The sequence below is a fragment of the Scomber japonicus genome, chromosome 1 (assembly GCF_027409825.1).
Source record: "Scomber japonicus isolate fScoJap1 chromosome 1, fScoJap1.pri, whole genome shotgun sequence".
In the NCBI taxonomy this organism is placed as follows: Eukaryota; Metazoa; Chordata; class Actinopteri; order Scombriformes; family Scombridae; genus Scomber; species Scomber japonicus.
The window spans coordinates 15,193,186-15,215,965 of NC_070578.1; the positions used below are offsets into that span (position 1 = coordinate 15,193,186).

General features: G+C 38.6%; 1 protein-coding gene across 1 annotated transcript in view; it reads left to right on the plus strand.

Moving 5' to 3' along the window:
* LOC128355967 (MAM domain-containing glycosylphosphatidylinositol anchor protein 1) overlaps positions 1-22,780 on the plus strand; it is a 176,779-nt gene that overhangs the window by 97,410 nt on the left and 56,589 nt on the right. The window contains exons 4-5 of the mRNA XM_053316362.1: positions 17,521-17,717; positions 18,921-19,053. Coding sequence (XP_053172337.1) covers positions 17,521-17,717; positions 18,921-19,053 — 330 coding nt within the window. The remainder of the gene's footprint in view (positions 1-17,520; positions 17,718-18,920; positions 19,054-22,780) is intronic.

The following is a 22,780-nucleotide window of genomic DNA, read 5'->3' on the forward strand; positions in this document are numbered from 1 at the left end:
AGGTTTCTTATAGTTTTACAGCAGTGATTGATTTTCAAAATCAATCAAGCAGTCGCTGGGGTTCAAATCCCTTCTCACCTTACACTGAAACCAGATTTACTGTAATCAAATACTCAAATTAGGCAAAAGATTTTTAATCACTAATCAATAACACAGTTTAAACAGTCCAAGTGTTGCTGTATGTATGCAGGACTTCAGGTATAAACAAAAGAAATAGCAATGGGGAGGAGGATATTCCTCAAAGCTTTTGGTGATCCCTGAACCGTGTGTTTATCCAGTCGCTTTTGTAGACATGAATCACACTGAATCTGTGTGATGTTACTAATGAAAAAGAAGTGTATTATCAGTGATGTAAGCATTTATAGACAGGAGCTGCTACAATGGTAATGTTGATATGGATTAAGCCCGTAGTAAGTGTCAAATTCTAGAATATAATCAACATTTTATCAAAGCATTAATTGGGTCATTTTAACAGTCTGATCAAAGGTCCCCAATTAGTGCGCCTTGAGAAATTCCATAGTTTGCTTGCAAATCAGCTGTATTTGTCAAGACAGATGGATGAGCAGATGGAGGTGATGAGCACAAACCACAATCAGCCTGCTATTACTTCTCAGACATATGCTTAATATGACATGTTACAATTACACTGTCACAATCGAGTGTCATTTATCCAAATTTCAGGCATCATCTAGTTGTGTCAGATTGCTTAGACACAGTGGAATCCAACTGATCCAAATTTTAGATATCGGGTAAATTGCTCTAACAGCCTCTCTTAATAGCACTTAAGAAATCGGAATCACAGTCACTGAAGTCTCTCAAGGATTTTCTCGCTTTACGCCTCAACAGACACCACAGGTATCGGCTTTAACGATCCGTGATGATAAAAGCATATCTCAATTTCCACTGTGGCAGAAACCCTGAACCAGAGGCACATATCATGTTGGAGAAAGGATTTGAAATGCATTATGTTTTTTTAGCAAAGGTCAGTTAATATGCATGATCATCTCTGTGACACATTAAACTGTATTGAAATAAGCTATTCCTGTAGAGGAAGTACTAAAGTACTGCTGTGCAATTGCTGTATTTTACCCATATTAGAGATGTAGATCCTCCTGAGTGGAGTTTACTCAAAACTGGATCAACACATAAGGTATTTTTTCCAAAATACTCTGGAGAGTCATGTCAAAATGTACCAGTCCATATCATAAATACATCTCCAAGGGATTGCACTCCTACAGTTACTGTAGAACAAAGGCAAGGTGGTTGATTTGTGTGCAGTGTATGGGTAAGCTACACTTACTGTAGTGTCAGGTGTGTGTTCATGTGTGTTTACATTCTTAAATGAATGTGTAAAATTATGAGGGTGTGATAGAATGAGTTTAAGTGACTGTCTGTATGCATGCATGCACACACAACACTATGTAAATTCTCTTACCCCAGGTTCCCGGTGGTTGAAGGTGGTGAGTCACTGATAACATGTGACGTGGGTTTCCATGACAGTTTGGGGCCGCCTATGTCCTCACTCCTCCACACTGAGGTACTACATCACGGTTAACTCCTTTAAAAGCAAAAGCTGTTTGAAGGCTTTGCTAAACATAAAGTATGTTTGACAAAGACAAAGGTAGGGAGGGGAAAGGAAGGAAAATTTAACACAGTGAGGAGGGAAAGCTGATAGAGTGGGAAGAGGAGAGTAGAAGGCAGGTGTGGAAGGAGAGAAGAAAAGTGCTACAAAGCATGAGAGAGTGGAAAGGGAAAAGGACAAAAGGAAGAAAGCACAGCAACACAGTGTAATGTAGAGCACGGCTGCAGAGTGGTGAAACCAAATTGTAAAGAAAATGTGTGTGCTTGAAAAATTAGGCGAGCCATAGTGAAGGCGCAATCACCACACCATAGCTCTAAATATTATACATGGCCAGGAGGAGTGTGGATTTTTATGGCAGTTCGCAGTGTCTCATACATAATCAAGTAAGATGAGGCTTTTATATAATTTTGCAGGATGGAGACAAGATAAGAAAACTCTGTTTTATTGATCAAAAAAGCTGAATGTCATAAATTGATAGAGACGGGAAGAGGTAGGTCAACATAAAAGAATATATGAGTGGGAGATATTCTGACAGAAATAACCATGTGTAACTGTATTAAATCAAATGGGTTAGGCGAATAACAAAATACATCAAGATTCAGTCTTGCAATCTTTTTATGTATTGATGTTTTTCCTTTTTAAATATCCTTTTTTTGACACATGAATTATTTTTTAGTGAATGGGATCACCTAAAATTGATAGAACCATTTAGTTGCAAAACCCCCACCCCCCTCAGAAGGCATGCAGTAATTGCACAAGCGAACACACACACAGTAGAGTGAAGTATGGTTTGGTTATAAGGTGTCCTGCACCATAAGGGGAGATAAAACCTCTCTACTTGTCCCCATCGTTTGGCCAACGTTATCTAAAATGTGTTTTTTTTCTCTCTCTCCTTTGTTTTTCCATCCCTTATTTATTGACTCCCTAGTCTCTATGAAGGTTATACAATGCAGTGTAGGCTTGAAATTATCTTGACCTTACCACAGGCCTGCACTCATGTTTTTTCTCAGGGAAAATAACCATTACACTGCAATGAAGCATAAATCAGGAGGGTCACGATGGGTTTCCTGTGATGCTGATGTCAGAGAAAGACAGGAAATCAGGAAAGGGACAAAATGTGTAAGAGCAGAAACATTTTACTAAGTACATATTTTGTGCTATTCAAGGATCTACAGTATTATAGTTGCAGCAATGCAGGACAAAATTATTTTATGCTGTGTTCAATAGTGTTCAATATATTAAAGAAATGTTGTGGCAGTGGTGCAGAGATAATGTAATGTAAATTAAAAAGTAACACTACATATAGTGTCAGTATAAACCTGGTAAACAACAACAGTACCAATTAATTATAATTACATAGATAAGATTACACACTATATATCACTCTTGTCTTCCTCAAGCATAATTTATCTTCTGTTGATGGTCTTGGCAGAAATTGTACTATTGATCTTTGTTGAAGAGCTTTAAAGAGCGTAATTTACCTTGAATTCACTTCCCATGTGATCAGAATGATGTTTTGATTTGCTGATGACCTAAAACCCAATTCAAATGTGATAAAATGGCATTACCATCATGTTGCAGTAATTAAGATGTCCAGCTGTCTTTTCAATATCCTCCAGTCAATATAGCTGATCAGATTTCAGTCTGTCCCTTTTTACTCAGCTGTCATCAATTTGCAAGTATTCATGGCCCCTCTGCGCCAAGTATTGGCAATGTGTGGAGTGGGATCAGGGCAAAATTAGCTGTAATTTCCGCTTATAAGGTTGTGGGAAGGTTATATTCTTGCTGAATGTAATATGTGTTTAAAGTTGCAGTGGGTCCATTTCTTTTCTGGTTTGTAGTTCATTTTAGTGATATTAGTAATAAATCTTTCACATATGGCTAACTCCCCTGCTGGTAGCTGTTCTTAGTGACTGGATCTTCTGTCTGACAGCTAAAGCGCCATGAGATGGAAATGTGGAGCTATAAACTAAACAACTGACAGTGAACCTTTAATTTAATTTCCTTTAATATTTTTTACCGCCCTCACAGGTAGGATGGCTGTTCAAATTAGGCAGCTCCCCCCAGCCAAAGACCCCACTGGGTAGCATCTGTATTCATCAACGCCATAAGGCCAGACCAATTCTAATATTATTTTATGGTGATAGCATTTTTCATCCACCCAGTCTCCAATAACTTCCAACTTAGATTTTATGGCTTTGCACTTCCTCTCTTTTTTCCCCCTTTTAAGTCTGTCTCTGTATATTGTATCTCCTGAGTCTCACGCTCACTCACTCGTAGTCTATTGCTCCAGTCCCACCCTCACTCACAATTGACTCATTCTATGGATTTTGACCCCCTTTCCTCTTCTTTCCTTTCCTTCCTTCCTTTTCTCCAATCTTCCCTCCTGCCACATCTTCAGTTTTTCATTTATGGCCAGCTGCAGCGGGCTGGGTAATGAAGGCAGTGTTATAAAGTATGGGAGGTGCCTCAGGGCAGGCTCACAGCCTGTGTATCGGCAGATAGAAAAATTGAAATAGGATGAGGATGGAGACAGGGGGGCAGAGACTGGAGGATTAGATTAGACGACCATGAAACATACAAAAGATCCAAGATTAGAAAAATGTAGAAAATTTTATGGGAACAAAGAAAGTCATTGCTGGTATGTGAATAGTATCCTTATGAGACTGTCAGCCTTTGTGTAGCCTAATACCTACTGTAAGTGCAGAGGGGGAAAAAAGAAAGAAAACTGCCAGATATGTCAACAGATAATACCTTATTAATGGAGCAAATAACCAGTATCAATGTCACCTGAGGAAGACATTATGTTTTTACTATTTTTTAAAATTAATTGCAAGCTGGATTTGTGTCTTACAGTTTGAGAAAAGATCCAGCCTAGGAAAAATGACCAGGGATAGTGATGGGATTCAGAGGCAGCTGTGACTCAGGAGGTAGAGCGGGTCGTCCACTAATCGGAAGATCAGCAGTTCGATTCCCAGCTCCTCCAGTCCACGTTTCGATGTGTCCTTTGGGCAAGATACTGAACCCCAAATTGCTCCCATTGGCTGTGTCATCAGTGCATGAATGTGTGCATGAATGATTATATCCTTCTGATAAGCAGGTTGGCACCATGCATGGCAGCCCCTGCCATCAGCATATGAATGTGTGTCTGAATGGCTGAATATGGCTTGTAGTTTAAAAGCACTTTGAATGGTCGGTAGACTAGAAAGGCGTTATACAAATGCAGTCCATTTACTAGTTAGCAGAGACTGAGTCATAAAGTGAAATGATATGCAGAGCTACTCTCTGGTCTTAAAGCAGTTTACTATTTTGTGACATGTTATATACATACACACATACATGACTATTTATTAAATTATGCAGACATCAACATAATAGCTGAATCTGTTAATTAAGTCATTTTATTGTGCTGCATTTGAGAATCTATTTTCTCAAACTACTGAAAACATACCTCGACTTTTTCAATAAAATACTTAAACTTGAAACACAGACAGAGAACACAGAAAACATGTTTTTCCTTATGCTGGATATTTCTTTAATATAAGGTTTTTAACTTCAGGTAAAAATGAAGCAGACCAAGTGAATAATACAGTATTTTGACTACCTAGCCCAAAATCAGTTGAGAACAGGTCTGTAAAACTTTTGTAAGATTTCCAGCCTTGGGAAGTCTGTCTCTGCAGTCAGGAAGGACAAAGAAATTAGAAAATAAAAAACCCCAGTAAAACTCTGAAATGGAGGTACGGTGGGCACACCACCACAAACCCAAGGTGTTCAATTTTGTTAAGATTGAGCTGACTCAACAATTTCCGATTGCAGCCGTAGTTGGTGGTGGTGCATGCCAGCAAATAAGCTTCAAGAGTAGGCAATAACTACTGCAGCCACATACAGGTGGAGTTTTTCTCTTTCAAAACACTGTGAAGATTTCTACTGTGGGATTGTTTCTAAAGTAATACTTGGAGCCAACACTTTTTGGTTGTGTGGAAAGCAACATGTTGGAGTAGAGTAGATCCTTTATGGTTGACTTTGATTTTTGTAAGAGAGGGACTTCGCTTCACCCTCTTGCAAGGTCATAAACACTTTCCAATTCCAAACTCTCTCTTTTAATATTATAGTCTTACCAGGTTGCACAAATTAAATTCTTGACTTAGGTGTAGCAAAATATGTAACCAATTTGTAGATGTTCCTATCCAAAAAAGACATGTTCAAAACATGTGGGCTATATTGGCCAGCAGACATTGACAAAGATAGTAGCTTTTCATTTCATTTTTTCAACCATATTTTTTATTACTCTTCCAGCTATGAGTGTCCTTGTTGTATATTGCACCAATTTATACATTGTATTTCACAAGTATTTTTCAACTAAATTGAATTGTGCTCTGACACAAACATCTACAGCTGAGCTCACAATATTGCATTATTGCAGACTTCCCTGCACCTTTGACCCCATAAAACCTTGTGAAGGTCATAAAGGCCATATGTTAAATTCCCTAATGTCCAGGGTCTATAAATGCTTAATGTGACTGCTATATAGCCAAAAGACATAATGAGACATTTATGCCAGTGCTTACACACAGAGACGGGACCCTAATGATCCATGTAGGAGCAAGTGGGATTGGTCAGACCACAAATATGTCATAGTGTTTGTCCTGAAACCAACCCAGTCTCACATCAAAATGTGTAATAGCTACATAGCGCAAAATGTATTAGTTTCACAATAGCAGCTCTAAAATTGTCTGTGTTTTTTTTTTGTTTGTTGGGTTTTTTTGGCCTATTCTTATATATTAGGCTGTGTCCACACCAGGTCACTGTCAACTTTCTGTCTAGGGAAAAAAAAATCCATATTCTCAGTGGAAAATGCAGTACAATATTTTAAGGTAGAATTTAAATGTGTTTGATAACATTTGATCAATAATTGTGCATTTTATCCCAATAATTTAGTGAATGTACATGATGTTAAAGTTATTATTTACTACAAGGATTTTTTTCAGGATTTCCATCATTTCTGTGGTTGCTATGGATGCCGCTATCCCTGAAACCAAGTAGTTGCATGTTGTTTGTCTGTCTTTGCATCGGAGCATTTATCTGAGCTGTTATGTTGCTTGTGTTATTTTATGTAACTGTTGGATGTAAAACACAACAACAACAACAACTTTTGAGCGCCCTAGGGATGAATTCAGTCTGAAATCCAAAATGTAAGCTTTGTGATTGGCTAACCATAGAACCTGTCACCTGGAAATATTCTCCTCACTGTCACGATGTTAAGGTTTTCTTTTAATGATATCTTTGACATTTCTCAACACAAAACCATGGAAGAGTCCTTAATAACTTGACTATCGTTCCTTAGCCTTCCAAAACTGACAAAATAAACATTATTTTCAGAATCTAAGTAGAAAGAACTAATGGCTTTCTTCAAATGAGTGGGAAAGTGTGTCCAAGTCTTTGACTAGCATTGCACAGTCCAAGTGTTTTAAATACATTTGTGAAAGCAGGTGTTGTTTCAGTGTCTTGCTTGGGGGTGTTTTTTATAGCATTTCTTATTAGTTCTTGTTGAGAACTGCTGAACCTTTGAACTGTCATTTATGAGACAGTACTGATATCTGGTAATTATCTCAATCTTGATCTTAAAGAACTAATTGTGAGGGGATGACATGGATGTTGAGTTAAATTTACAGCAAAGCTTTTGGCTCAGTATTTTTAGTCTTGCAACTCTAACATCCCTGCAGCACTACCTCAATCCTTTTTTATGCACATGCTATATATTGTGATTTGCACAGACCTGTCATTATATTTTCCAATCACTGTATCATAATACCAGATTGAGTGAAATGCAAAACCAATATACAAATGTTATTACTAGATTTAGATTTACCTCAGAATGATTTTTCAGTCAGTTCATCAAATTTGACTTCTAAAATACAATATTCCCTCCAGACACAGAATGACACAGACGTGGCATGAGATCTGGCAATACAGTCAATCTGCTGTATCTAAAACCATATACATTATAAATACGTGTGAGACACTCACAAAGTGGAATTTGAGATAATGGATGTAATGTATGGAGGATTATTAAATGGATAGCATCAGACCAGAGAATGTGGTCACTTGACAAACCACAAGTCCACCCACTGCCTACCTAAAAGTCAACAGCAGCTGAGTGTGCTTATCTTGCCATAGTGACCCAGTATGCATTTGTAAGGTCTTCTAATGGGTCAGTGAAACTAGAATACAATACAACTCAAATACCACAAATTACCACAAATTATGTAAAAGCCATAATAACCTTCTAGTAGTAAAGGTAATTACTAGTGTTTGAAGGTTGCCAGTACTGTGTGTTTTAATCTGTTCATCTCTGATACAGAAGAAATCAGAAAAAACTTAATTGTTCATGGGGCTCACAAAGTACATAAAATAAAGCATTTGTGTAATGCTTTATTTAGTTTTAAAGTTTCAAAAATGTACCATCTTCTATTTTGGATGGCAAAAACAAAGTAGGTGACCAAAACAACCCCAGCTTCTCCCTGACACTGATGAGACTGGTGCTGTCTGTGTTTTTGGGCCCGTTGTTATCTTGGGAGATCCCTCTTCCTTATTTATTTATTTGCTCACTGTCTCATCTTAACCAGGAGACAATGAAAGTGAAGTTGTGCCACAATACAACTTTAATAGCTGAACAGGAGTCCACAGAAGTGGCCGAGAGTTGTTTTAATAAAGGCTTTTTGCAGATTGCCCCTGAGTATAGTGTTTGTGCCGCAGCACAACACAATAAAAAAAAAAGCAATTTAATAATTTTAAGAGAGGCAGCAGTCTATATTACTGTGAGTGTGAATGTGTTTGTGTATATGTGTTCTGCATATGCTCTACTGTAGTGGTCCGCTGGGCCCTGCATGTCACACTGCTAGTTAAATATACAACAAGCCCAGGGTTTGGACACTACTCTACCTTCACATATGTGTTTGTTTGAGAGACAGAGGCAGAGAATTGTCCAAGCTTATGTGTTCCAGCTACATTCTTGATGACTCTTGACGACATCATATAATTTTTCTTAAACCTGTCTGGAATTAAAACAGCAGCCACAAAATAATGTATGGATGGATCCCAGCTGTTACACCGTGACCCAAAAGTCCATATGAGCACAGAATGAGTTGGAAGGGCATCGTTTATCCACTCTGGTCCCCATAGATAACTTCAGAAGGCACTTACAGGGACACGGAAGGACTTTCTTTTTTTTTGCCCTCGGGGGCTGAAGCAAGGGAACTGAGATTCATGTGTTATTTTGCCCCTGAGGAGTTTGTGTGTGTGTGTATTTGTTGATGAGTGCATACTTGTGTGTAGGCATATGAATGTCTGTGTGTGTCTGTGTGTGCGTATGTGTACTGTGTGTGCCTTTGTGCATTCTTTTTTGTGTGTTTTTTTTCATGTGTGTGTGTGTGTGTGTGTGTGTGTGTTATTTTAGCCTGAAGGCTGAATGAGTGAACTATGCCTCTTTGTCCCTTAACACCCTCATTGCTGTCACCACCACCGTGCAGCTACTGTCACACTCACGGTAAATAACCATGCCCAAATTAGTCTCTGGCCTAAAATAATAGAGTCACACCATCATGAATGTTTAATACAATGCTCTTTGCTGACAAAAGCATAATTAAGGCTTGTACATAACGCGCTGGCTCGACGAAAATGCACCATTTTCAGCAAATTCATGATTGTTAGTTTAGGAGTAGACTCATTTTAATTCTTCTTAACACAATCTCCTATGCTTTGCTGTTAAAAGTAATAATACACTATGTAACTAAGATGCTACACTGCAGGGTTCTTCGCATTGTTATCGAGAAGGTTAAAGGATGATTGCAGCCAAAAGTGAACAGGCATTTGCTTAAGGAAGCTTTACAGCTCCATGTTAAAGCAAATAATTCAATTTAGCCTGAACTGAAAAAAAAGAAAAGAAGATAGGCTCCATGCCAAACACAGCAGGGATCCTGTTTTCTTTCTTTCTGTGTTTAACACCAAGTGGCTTCTCACCATGGATGACTGTGCTCTCTCACCAGAAATATTTAAACAATCATAAAAACATGAGAACATTTTCTGCAAAGTAGCTCACCACTTGTTTTTTTATAAGCGTGTTTATGTTAAAGAGGCATAAAAACCACTAATATATTATTTGGACATCTCTGATTTATCTGGTTAATTTGGTTTCTATATACTGCGGAAATACATAACATATTAATATGAGGATAATGGAAGGTACTGTTAGTGGCTAATATTCATTTATTGAATTAATATATGGGATGGGATGGATTCTCTGAATGCATTTTTCTGACCACTTTCTTTCTGCTTACTCTCACATTTCTCATTCTTCACTATCTGTAATCTCATGTCACCACCTCTGTCTGTTTATGTTTTTCTACATCTTATCACTTTTCTACTACCCACTCTGTTTCCTTCAGTGTCTTCCTCTGTTAAAAGACTCTGCTGGCTTAGTTTTTCTTTCTGTAGAGGGCCCAGTTCATGATGAGTTTCACGTCTCTTGGAATATATATTTCATTTTTCAGATTTTATATGAAGATAGAAATAATATAATTGTCTCAGTGTGCTTGTTTCATCAGTACTCGCTTCCTTCATTTCTTACAGACTAATGTCTGAGACATCACTTAGGAAAGGAGGGGAGAAATAGACTTAATTTGTGGTTAAAGAAGCAAAAAGCTGTATTTTTTGTTATTATACAAAAAATGAGCAGAGAAAATCATCTTAAATCAATCTTTACTTCTCAACATTGCATTTTAAACACAGGCAATGTTCTCGTTATTTCCAAATGTGGGCCTCGTGCATGTTTTATGCCCTCTTTAAGGCGATGTCTATGAGCAGAATGCTGAATAATTGATGAGACACGAAGCTGGATCAAACAGCGAGTCTGCTTCTGTTTGTGCCTCTGTATGCACAGGCTTTTCTCTCTGTGTATTTGTCTGTGTGCGCACATGTGTGTTTGTGATAGTGTTTCTGTGTGTGTGTGTGTGTGTGTGTGTGTGTGTGTGTGTGTGTGTGTGTGTGGTCGATAGCCCATAAGAGTGTCTTTTTATTGTGTGTGAGTGTACGTGTGTGTGTGTTGAAGAGAAAAAGAAAGACAGTCAGACAGAACTGGTGTTTTTTTCTGTTATTATGCAGACTGAAATATGTTTGGACTCTGTTGTCAATAGAAACAGTTTTTCAGTGGACCGCTCTTTTATAGTGACTGATTATTTATTTATTTGAGCCATGCACAGCTGCCATGCATCACTTATGATAACACCCAAATGTCCATCACTTAAGAAAAGGCTGCCTTTGTTTTCCTTGTCACAAAAGTTGGATTCATCTTCAATGAGTGACATTAATAAGTTATTAATTCACTTTATAGATTTCATCTTTTTTCTCTCTTCAAACATTGTGATAACAAGGATACAATCATATACCCATCATACCCTTTTAACCCAAAATACATACATATCATCAAAGTAGATAAATGTCCACACACTCCTTGGACAAATGTATTATTATATGAAGTCAGTTGAACAATTTAAAGACAGCAGTAATTTGAATTTAAGTTAAAATCACCTTCACTGCAATATAGAGCAGAAATCAGTTCACTCACATTGTAAAAATGTTGCTTAATTCAATATCTGAATTTGCAACCCTTCATCAACTGAGAGGAGTGTTGCTGCTGTTCCTGAGGTTTCTTCCAATTTTTCCCCCTTTAAAGATATTTTGTGGAGGAGGTTTTCTTTATCCGAATCAAGGGTCTAAGGATAGAGGATGCTTTATTTCTGTATTGTAAAGCCCCCTGAGGCAAATTTGTGATTTGAGATATTGGGCTAACCACATAAAAATTGATTTGACTTGACCAGGGTCAGCAACAGAAATGGAGCCAGCAGCAACAAGGTTTGAGGCTGAGACTTCATATCCTTAGTTTATTAGCTTGATCATCCCTGTTCTCAGTGTCAGCAAAGCAAAGCACTTATCACCTGTTCATTCTATGCAGAATAAAAACTGCTTATTGTATCACATCTGTTAAGCATTGACATAGTGTGTTACTGTCTATTTTTCTCTTTCCTTCACATATGAAGTTTATTTCCAATTTATTATATTGCAGTTTGATTGTGGATTCTGCTGTGGCCTTCAGTGAATTACAGTGTTTTGCATACAGTGAACAATATTCTGTTTATTAGGGATAATGCATTTGGGGCCTGTATTTTCCCGAAATTGGGTGCAGGCACACATCCAAGTCTTAATTCTTGGCATGTGGGCGTGGCCACCATGTTTTTGCAATTTTCCCAACCATCAGCTCTGACGCTCTCTAGGGCCAACCAGGCGCAACATGGAGAAGGGACTGAGTTATGTGAAAGTGGGCATGTTACAGTAATGACTAATCACATGAACTACTCTTATTCCCTTTAAATGCAACAACAGGTTAAATGAGTAGGAGCGGCTGTTAGAGAGAGACATTGATATTTTAACCTGAAGCTCCAAAATATACATTCAGGACACCCAAAATGTTACTATACATCAAATATGCTGACAATGTTAAAATTAAAATTAAAGCTGACATGTTCTGGTGTGCTGCAGCTGCCGGCATACCAGTGCTGGCGCTTATTTTGCACAATTGGTATAGTCCTCATTTATGTTTAAGGGTATACAATATCATTAAATAAACAGATAAATATTCAAAATAAGGTTTAGACATTTTGTAGCTGAGAAATCTTGTATCTCCATATTATTTTTTCATAAATCAATACTATTGGTCAACCTTTATGTCTGTCTGTGGGTCTTTACAAACAATTAATAAATGAAAAGTATTAATAAGAGCCCATGACTAAATCTCATTACTCCATCGTATCCATTGGATTTTTTCATTTCCTGAAAAGTAATCGTTTTGTACATGCAAGGTTTAAGCCCAACCCCCACAGCAACAATTTGTTGGTTAGTTCTATCATTGTTCCTTCCAAATATTTATATGATGATTGAAGGTATCTATGCTGTGTTGTGATTTAGAGTAAGTGGGGCTGTGTTTACCCCTGTTTCACAAATATGTTTTTTATCTATTCATTGCATATAGGATGTTGCTACTGTATATGCCTATTTTGTTTGGGAAGGAGCGCACAGGGTACAGTTCTTATGGTTGTCAGAGGCTGCTTTATACACTGATTACATGGGTATATGGCCATGCACATAACTGACGGCCAAAAATATGTTGAGACTTGTGTGTAAGTGATATGACTGAAAACTCACTGTTATGATCCTTGTGACATGACAAAAAAAATAAAAATAAAGAAATGTCAGATTGACAGATTTGATGTAGCTCAGGGTGTGGGCTTGCGCCTGCGGGAAAATAAGGCTCCTGCTGGTCAATGTTGTACAATAGGTACTGAACATAGCTACCTTTACTCACACAATCACTTTCCCTCACTCAGCCAACCCCACACACTACACCTTATTCACCTCCATTGCACGCTCACACTCAATTGAACCTGTCATCTTCTCTTTGGTCCCCTAATGGCCGTCTACTCCTCGAGAGCTATTAGAGTACAGGACATGTTATTGGAAATCAAAGAGGATTTGGAGTCCAGGGCGTCCTCCTGCAGGGGAAAGCACCCAGCAGAGGTCAACTTGTTACAAAAACACACTTGGTCAACCCTGACCGCATGGATGGATTGCTTCTGAGTAAATCTCTGTTTTCACCATTTCCATGGTTACTTTAGGTATGATCATAAAGAAATGATGGCATGCACACTTTTCTGGGAGTCTATACAAGATACATGATATAAAAGCCTTGCCTTTTTATGTTATCACACTGTCAAGAAAGATCTAATCTTCTGGTTACAATAAGATGTTTTGAGCAGGGTATGAATTCCTTTTAAAATACAGTGGATAAGCTCGTAAAAGGGTCTTGTGGTGGTTGAAAAAAGGCAGTGCATTTGTTGTTGTCATACATTGTCTCTGCTGGGTTGATTTCATTTCCAAGTAGTCAGAGTTTGTAATTCTGATCACAGTTTTAATCATCTCTCGACTCCTCAGATTACAAGCAAACAAAATCTTTCTGCTCGTTGGTTTGCCCTGGAATTTGTATTAAAGCAACAAACATAATTTTCAAGAGCAAACATAATTGGAATACTTGACAAAAAATGCACTCTGTCTAAATCTTTAGGGAATGCCTTGGAACAAGTTGGTTAATTTTGAAATACATGTTGGAGGAGTGTTGCTTGCCTCAGTTTTAGAATAATTGCAACAAAGTGGGACTAGAGAGTATTCTGACTAAATAGAAATAAAATGCTTGAGTGTGTTTTGTGAATGATGAAGGAATTTCATTAACAGACAGCTGGTCTAACAGGATCTGGTTGCCTGATCAAGACTGTGTGAACCACTGTGTTGAATTGCCCTTCTGGAATTAATTGGTGTCAACCAGATAAGAAAATGTGCTGGAACTTTGCCTTGCTCTTATTTTCTTTAACAAAAAAAAAAGTTAAATTAAGTGAATTCCAATTTATTCAGTGTGATTTTAACTGTTGGTGTTTGCTATTACATACATGTTAAACAGCTAAAACACAGTGGTACACATAAGGTACTGTAGGTCAGATAGCTACAGTCAACATCATTATTTATTTTTCTGTTTTAAAATGACATTAAAATATTTAAAATATATATATTATTCAAAGAGTTTGACTCACTTTGAGTTAAAGAGAGTATAATACAAACATATGCTGAAATTGGATTTATATTATTTATCCACCCATAATTGTCCATATGAAGGGCCACACTCTAAGGGAGAACTTAAATGTCTTTGTGTCAGCATCATTGTGTGGTGTCTAAGCGAAAAACAATGCCAGACCTCCCAGTGCAGCCTGAAATCTAGAAACCTGGATGTACTGTACATTAAAAGCTGTGGCTAACAAAAGCAGTGCAATGCAATTGATCTAAGCTGTGTGCAAAGGGAGGACTTTGGGGAAATCAAAAGCTTCATTAAAGTTTCATATAGTATTTCTGTACACTTGCAGTTTCATCTTGTAACTCTATTTACTTAAGGGCCCAAACTGAGTAAAGTTAGACTCACCTGGGGAGCTAGGATAAAAGCATATCAACGCAATTGTCGTGTGAGAGAAAATATCTGTTTAAAGTAAATCCAGTAAGATAATTTTGAGACATGTAAAGCAGGGACAGTGTTTGTGTTCCTGCGGGACAAAGTTCAGTATTTCAATATAAAGCCAAAACATGCTATGATACATGTGCATGGTGGGCTTTTTAGGCAGAATCCTGTTTGTTTTTGATTGAAAATATGTGGACATCTGAATGACTGTACAGTGTTTGTCCGTTTAGAGTTATGTAGTGTTCTTGAGAATCTACTTGTATGTGTCAATCTATCACTTTCGACTTTCTCCACAGTCAACCACAATGTCAAGAAACAAAATGACGGCGGAGTTTAGCTCAGTGGGAGGAGCGCCCACCACATGTGTTGAGGCTGTAGTCCTCGCTGCAGGCGACCCTGGTTCGAATCCCGCACAGAGCGGTCCTATCCTGCGTGTCATTGCCCCCTATTTCCTGTCTATCTCTACTAACCTGTCCATTAAAGGGCAAAAATATATATTTAAGAAACAAAATGACAGCAGATATTCACTGTCTGATGCCCACACATACCCTTCCGTGGCATTAGTCAACTAGCCCACCCCCCCATGCTGCAAATGAACTGCGAAAATTATGCAGAAATCCTGTGCCAGTCAACACACATGTATGCATGCAGATATTTACAACTTCAAGTATACAAAGGTGCACACACTTGCTCTTCAGCCAGATCTCTTTCACACACACATGCACACCATGCAGTGCCAAGACAGGGAAGGCAGATATCTTTGATAGCTTCCCAGGTTTGAAGGCTTGTTGTTGGCAAAGCCTTTTAGAGAGACTGGTGGTACCTCACTGTCTGGTTTCTTGCTGGGCTTTTGTCCCAGTCTGTGGGTTGTCATTTTATATATGAGGGTGTCCACACAGAGATGAAAGGAATGGAAACAGGTGAGCCCTTCAGAGAGTGCAGATCTCTGAGAAAATGTCAAATAACAGATCTAGAGGAATACACAAGTACATACTTTACATCTACTTTTATTTCTTTAAAAATGCTGAATTATTTATATGACACAAAGAATTAATTCTCCACTTCTGTTATGAAACATACAGTAATGCTGAGTAACAGCCTAATATTGTGCCACCACTGTAGCAGAACACTGTCTTCATCCTTTAATTTAGCACATATGAAAGGAAGTATGTGCACACAAATCACATCAAATACAGGCAGACTACTTCCACAGAAAATAAAAATGTGAAGTTAAAGACATTCGGCAATTTAAGAAAATGCTTTGATTATTCTTATTTTTTGACACTAATGTGAGCATATTTTGATCAAACATCTGCGGTACTCACATGATAGTTTCAGTGCCATACCGTTTCTAACTAATGCTTTTTTCCCATGACATTCAGGCAACGTTTCTGCATACTGTGTTGAGCTTAGATCATGCAAAGTTATCACATACTAAGAATAGGTAAATCTTCCCATGACTATGTGACTCACTTTTCAGTTGAAAAGAAACAACAACTTTAGTCTCATGCAGTGGCTTGTCTGTTTGAAACCACAAAATCACCTTAACAAGTTCAAGTAGCCCCTGTGTGTTTATGTGCCAGTATGTCCCTGAGCCCTAACCTTCAAACCACTAAAGTGCTCTGATGGATATACTGAGACTACACACACTTTGAAGTGGGACCACGTTGTGTGTGTTTGTGTGTGTGTGTGTGTGTGTGTGTGTGTGTGTGTGTGTGTGTGTGTGTGTGTGTGTGTGTGTGTGTGTGTGTGTGTGTGTGTGTGTGTGTGTGTGTGTGTGTGTGTGTGTGTGTGTGCGAAACTACCATCTTGTGACTGCTGTGCCCTTTTCAACAGCACATTCAAAAATCAAGCATGTTTATTTGTAGATTGTTTCTCTTAAATTTTTGTCAAACCAAAAGTACAATCATCTTTCCCTTATCACATGGGTTCTGCTATCCTTTCTGCAGCCTGCACCCAGCCTCTTGATAAGTGTACAGCAGGTGGGATGGGTAGACACGGGAGAAAAGAAGTGAAGAAGAGGAGCAGAGAAGAGCGGAGAAGAGAAAGGAGGAAGCAAGGAGAGAAGTAAAATGATAAAGGCAGGAAGAGGCAGGCAAAACTACCCTGGTTTTGGCTGAAATTGTTTCCATGATGTTTGAAGTCCGCAACATTCCAATTAGTCTCCAAAAAATCAGGATTACACACATGCAGACAATTCAGCCTCGTAAGAGATAGAGGCAAGGAGCGAGGAGGACAGGATCGGGAGGGAGGGATGGTGATGAGGAGTGAAAATGGCAGTGAGTTTTGGGAGAGATGGCAGAAGCCAGGGGAGAGCAGCCTCCATGCTTGTGACAGCAGCTGAAATCCTATCCACTGGAGGAAAGGGAGATGACACTCCCATGAAGGAAATGCACAGGGAAATGAGGCAAGTGAGAGAAAGAGATAAAAATGACAGAAAAAAATATAAAAATCCACTGTGTGAATGAGTCACAGCTAGAAAGGGAATTGGCAAAAACACACAGATTGTTTGGACATTTGTGCTTGTTAGAAACTATGATCAATAGGCAACTGTTTGGACGGTTTTGGTCAGTGTGGGCTGGCAGTTCAGCCAATAAACAACACTTGTTTGCCCTTATTTACAGTTGTGTCCCAGTTTTCAATTCCCATCCCTGCCACACATATCATTGCCAATGCCTTGCACAAACAGGGTGACAGCATCAATGACAGCAAAGTAAAAGGCTATTTTAACAACTGTACTTTGTAGTTTCCTTTGTGTTCCTTTTTACGTGTGGCACAATACCCAAGAATTCATGTTTTTTGTTTGTTTTTATTATTTGTTCCTTTGCAGACCTCGACACTCCAGTGTTGACGGTGCACCAGACCATCAGCGATGTGCGTGGCAGTTACTACCAGGAGAAGACGGTGTTCCTGCGCTGCACTGTCAACTCTAACCCTCCTGCTCGATTCATCTGGAAACGTGGGAACATGCTCATTGAACAGAGCAAGGACAATGGAGTGGACATCTACGAGCCACTTTATACTCAGGTACACATGTGCCTCATAAAATCTCTCTCTAGGTTGAATTGTATCCTCCTTTACAAGTCTTCACAAATGTTACTCAAAATATTTCAGTTTTTAGTTTTATTTTAATTCCAAATATTGGCTCTTCAGGGTCACTATTGAACTGAACCATTCATACGTGTATATGCAGTAGTTAACTGTTTGCTTGATATCTGAATTGTTGTTTATTGCAGAATCATATGATTCTTCCTAATAATCATATACAGTATATTGTCATTTCTGTCAACAGTGACACAGTTAAACAAGCTTTTGGTAGAAACTAGCCAATTGGTCAGTCAGCCATTTAGTCAGTCATTTAGTTACTCAGTCAGTTACAATAAACAAATAAGCAGCATTGCCCCCAGCCTGATCTCCCAGTCTGAGCACAGGGACACAATTGCTCACTTTTTTCTTCACTTATCAAAGCATCAGTCAGCCACAAAGAAGATTCCCTTGAGTTCAATTAGCCAGGCAGCAGAGCTCTTCCCAAGACTGCCTATGAGACTGTTAGCCCAGCACCTACTGTAACAGACAGGCAGTTATACAATATCAAACAAATTCCTGATCTGAAAAATCATCAGTGGTGTTTAGGTGAGATTTATGAATACTTCTGTGCGTCTGAGACAGCGTGTACACTGGAAGCACAGAGGGAACTTTTGGGATACTAAGTTTCATGAATTGGCAGGGTGAGAATAGGTAGTTTTAGCCTTTAATATTACAACGGCAGCCAGATCAGTTTCATTTTCCTGATTGTTTCATGCGATAACCCAATTCATCATTCATTTTACTTCATATGCAGATCTGAGATGCTTTGGTAGATAATCAGGCCATGTCAGATATTCAAGCACATGTGTGTATGTGTGTGTGTGTGTGTGTGTGTGTGTGTGTGTGTGTGTGTCTGTGTCTGTGTGTGTTCATCTCAGTGTGTCTTTGACCCTGTTTATTGTACTGCAGCTCATCAAAAATTGAAGTGACTTTCACGCAAGATTACAACCCAGTTTAGAGACTAAAATAAAAAGCTTTGAGAGTTGTCATTCAAATGCAGTTACATGTTATGCAATAGGAATTTGGTAACATCAGGTTTATTTAAATAAAGAACACCATATAAAACTATGTAGTAAAATATGTTATATGTTATACTACTTCAACATGATGTCATTATGCATATGTGTTTTGTGTCTTATCTAGGGTGAGACCAAGGTGCTGAAGCTGAAAAACCTAAGACCCAAGGACTTTGCTGATTACACCTGCCAAGTGTCTGTCCGTAATGTGTGTAACATTGAAGATAAGTCGGTCACCTTCAAGCTCACAAATGCCACCAGTAAGTTGTTTTTATGATTGTGTTATAAGAACATATAAAGGACCAAAACAGACATGCACATGCCTTCACAAAGCCAACATCTTTCCGTCCGCTATCAATTCCTTACATTGACTTTTTTGTGCTCTCTTTCTCTTTCTTTGATTCACTCATCTCATCTGACTTTCCTCTGCATGCTTGCTGTGTCTGGGCATCAAGAATCCCTTGCAGTCTGACTCTTTTTCTCATTATTAAAATGTCTCCCATCTTTACTTGTGCGGGAAAAAACATTTCCCTTTGATCGTCTCCTTTTCTCACTTTCTACACTGTCTCTCTCTGTCTTTCTTTTCCTTCCCTTGTTCTTTTCCCATGTGTTTTTCTTCTGCCCTTTGACTTTCCACTCAAATTTGCTCCTGCTCTCTCTCTTCTCTCCTGCCTCCCAGTGTGCCATATTGTCTATCTGTGTTGTTTTTCTGTTGCTGAGAGCTCATCTCGGGGCCGTCAGCTGTAATTCAGTTGTCACACTCCTTGTTATCTCCAATTCACTCTACACCTCTCTGTCCATCTCCACGCCACTGCCTGGCAACTCTTCTACTTATGACAACATTGTTGTCGTTGACAACCCTGTCAGCTTTGTTACGGTCAGACTGATACAACGCAAGGGAAAGCCCCAATACTCCTGCAGTATATTTTGATACAATTTTTGGTCTTTTTTCTTCCTCTCTTCTAGACTCATTTAAGAAACATCAGCCTGTACACCTTTCCAGACAATTCAATATATAATTATTATATATAATTCTCAGTTATACAGTATTCACTACAGTTGTGATCATTAAGATGACCCCTTGCTGTCAAATTTGATGAAACATGCTTCCTATAAATCTACAGCACTACCTGAATAGGAGTACTGCATTTGGCTTGTGACCAAAAAGCTGTTTTTTTAAAATATACATCTCACAACTGGTTTTGAAAGTAATTCATCAATGTTACCTTGTCACTGATGTGCTCTTAATCAAGTCACTAAATTCCACCAGTTAAAGGTGGTTGATTTCTGCGCAGTTCATGTCCTATAACTTATAGGAATATAATGCAGAAAAAGATAGAAACAAGATAGCAACTACAGCAAATAAGCTGATTTGTAGTAATATCTAGCAATGTCCTTTCAAAGTTTGAATTCCCAGTAGTTCAGTCAGCCAACTGATGTGGAGTGGATTTTTATTTAAAGGGTTTTTTTGAGGTTTTGATGTCATTCTGTAGCTTCACATTAGTGTTACATATGAATTCAAATGTGAACAGTACATATGTTTTAGTGCCAAAATGCCATTTTTTCAAGCCTTTCTAAAGACTTTTCCCCATGTGACCTGATGCAGGTGTCTGTATGATGACGTTACATGTAAACCAATATAAACCCCCTAGCCCACCTAGCCAGTAGCCATAGAGACAGCCTTTAGTGATCAGTGTTGCTGCTGTTGGCTAAACTAAACACACACACACACACACACACACACACACACACACACACACACAGACAGGTGGAGCACTCACTGTTGCTGTTGCTAAAAATTTAAAAAAATTAACTCTGCGCTCTCCTCCCGCCAGTAAATGGCTCTGGATCAGAGGAGAATCCGGAGTGACTCGCGGGTGTTATTCGTCCTGTCAGCTCTGCTCGCGGCTCGCTCCTCCAGAGCTCCTGGCACTCAGCAGCTGTCTGTCCCTCTGCTCCGTCTGGTGCATTTATAAACATCTCATACACTCACACTCAACGCTGCGACATTACTCCTAGTATATCTGGACTTTTTTTTTTCTCTAACATACAGCAAGCATGTCAGCACTCTAACCCTGCTAACACTACTTTTTTCTAACGGCTGTGTGGGCGTTTCCATTTGAACAAACCAGAAAAAAATGCAGATGGAGTCATCCTTTAAATGTAGAATATGTACAGCATTGTTGTATGTCTTTTACACTCTGACTCTCTCCACAAATAAACATTGTTCTCACACATCAGTGAGTGGGGAGTGATGATCATGATACAAACTTCCAGCCTAGGGGAAGATACACTGCTATATGAACAGTACCAGCAGCAAATGGCTGTAACCAAGTATGTGAGGAGTGTGGCAGCAGGTATGCAGCAAGTGTGAGCAGAGCACTGATGGCTTTAATACTCCATCATGATTATAAGGGTGTGTTGGATAGTGAGGGAAGTATGGCATGTGAGTGGAGTGGCAGCTCGAGTTGGGCTGCCTGAACTACTTTACAGGCATTGCTTCATTAATGATAAAAAAGAATGTATGCTGAAAGTTTTGTCTGTTTAGCTGCACTAGCAAAAATAGGAAAATAATAAAAGAGAATCTAAAATGATGCATTATCTTGTAAACTGCATAATTTGTATCTTTTCAATTATAATGTTATCTTAGTGTGACATGCCAGTCACACATTGAGGATTTAAGAGACATTTCTTTTTCATTTGCAACAATTATATGATGGCTACAAGTGTTCATGACTTTTGATTTTATTGATTTTTGATTTCAGACCTTTCACTGAAGGATAGGTTATCAATAAAGAAATACGACCTCTTTCAGATAAGAGATCAAGTTTCCCAAGAGTCCTCTAAAGTAAGCTGAAGGTAGGGAAGATAAAGGAGAAAAAAAATAGAGAACAAACTCTGAGATGTAGTGAGGAAGGAAAGAGAGTTAGGCATCGTTATAAAAGAAAAAAAAGTGGCTACAGACAGACAGCAGGAAATGAAAGTTTGGGAATCAATCAGACAGAAAATGAGAGACAAGGCTTGCTGAAATGTTATGGAAAGTGACGACAATGGATCAGGCTCAGGTGTATGCGTTGCAGTTCCAATAGAGCAGTGTGCACATAAGACCAGAGATGATGAATGATGGGTTACGATTAAAGAGAAAAGCTTTTAATTGTGAGTGACAAAACAAAAATCTAAAAAAACGCAGGTTTTAAATCCCAATGCAGATTAAGGGTGAAAAACTGTGTTATAGTTCTGCTAATTTCTTTATGTATTTACAGTGTATTTGTATACTTCTCTTAAATTTAAGATAAGGTTTTGTAAAACAGCTTTTTACAAAATCAACAGAAAACAAAGTGGACTTAATGCTCCTGTTGTATGTAATAGCTGGTTTTTACTCTCATTCCCTCTGTCTTTCTCTCTCTTCTCTTGGACTCCTGTGGCTGAGATCAATTGTATCCCCCTGGCTTGGTCAACACACGCTCACACACGCCCACACAGACACAGATACACAACAAACACAACAATAAGTGTCTATCTGGTGCTGGCATAAGGGCTCAGAGGCTTGCCAAAACAGCCAATCTGTCTGGACCTCACAGCATCACAGAGTGACAGAAAACACACTGCTTAGTGTGTTTGCTTGAGTGTGTGTGTGTGTTTGAGGTTGTGTATGTATGTGTGTCTATGTACTTCAGTCTCTACTGTTTAACTTGCTCCCCTGAGCTCAGTACCTGATGGGATACACACACAGCTGATGTAGTAAAAGGTGAAGAGAGTTACATTAAGGAGGGAGTCACAGTATTATGTAACAATCTATTTATTGTGCACTTTGATTTTTTTTAACAGTCTTGCTCCATTGTAAGTTTTAATTGCAATTGCTACTGTATCATGTTTGCTTTAATTATACATCCATGTCACTACACTCACATATTCACACCAAAGTGCAGCACCAGTATCAATACAGTAAAGACTCAAGCTCATTCTGACCATAACCTCATACACACT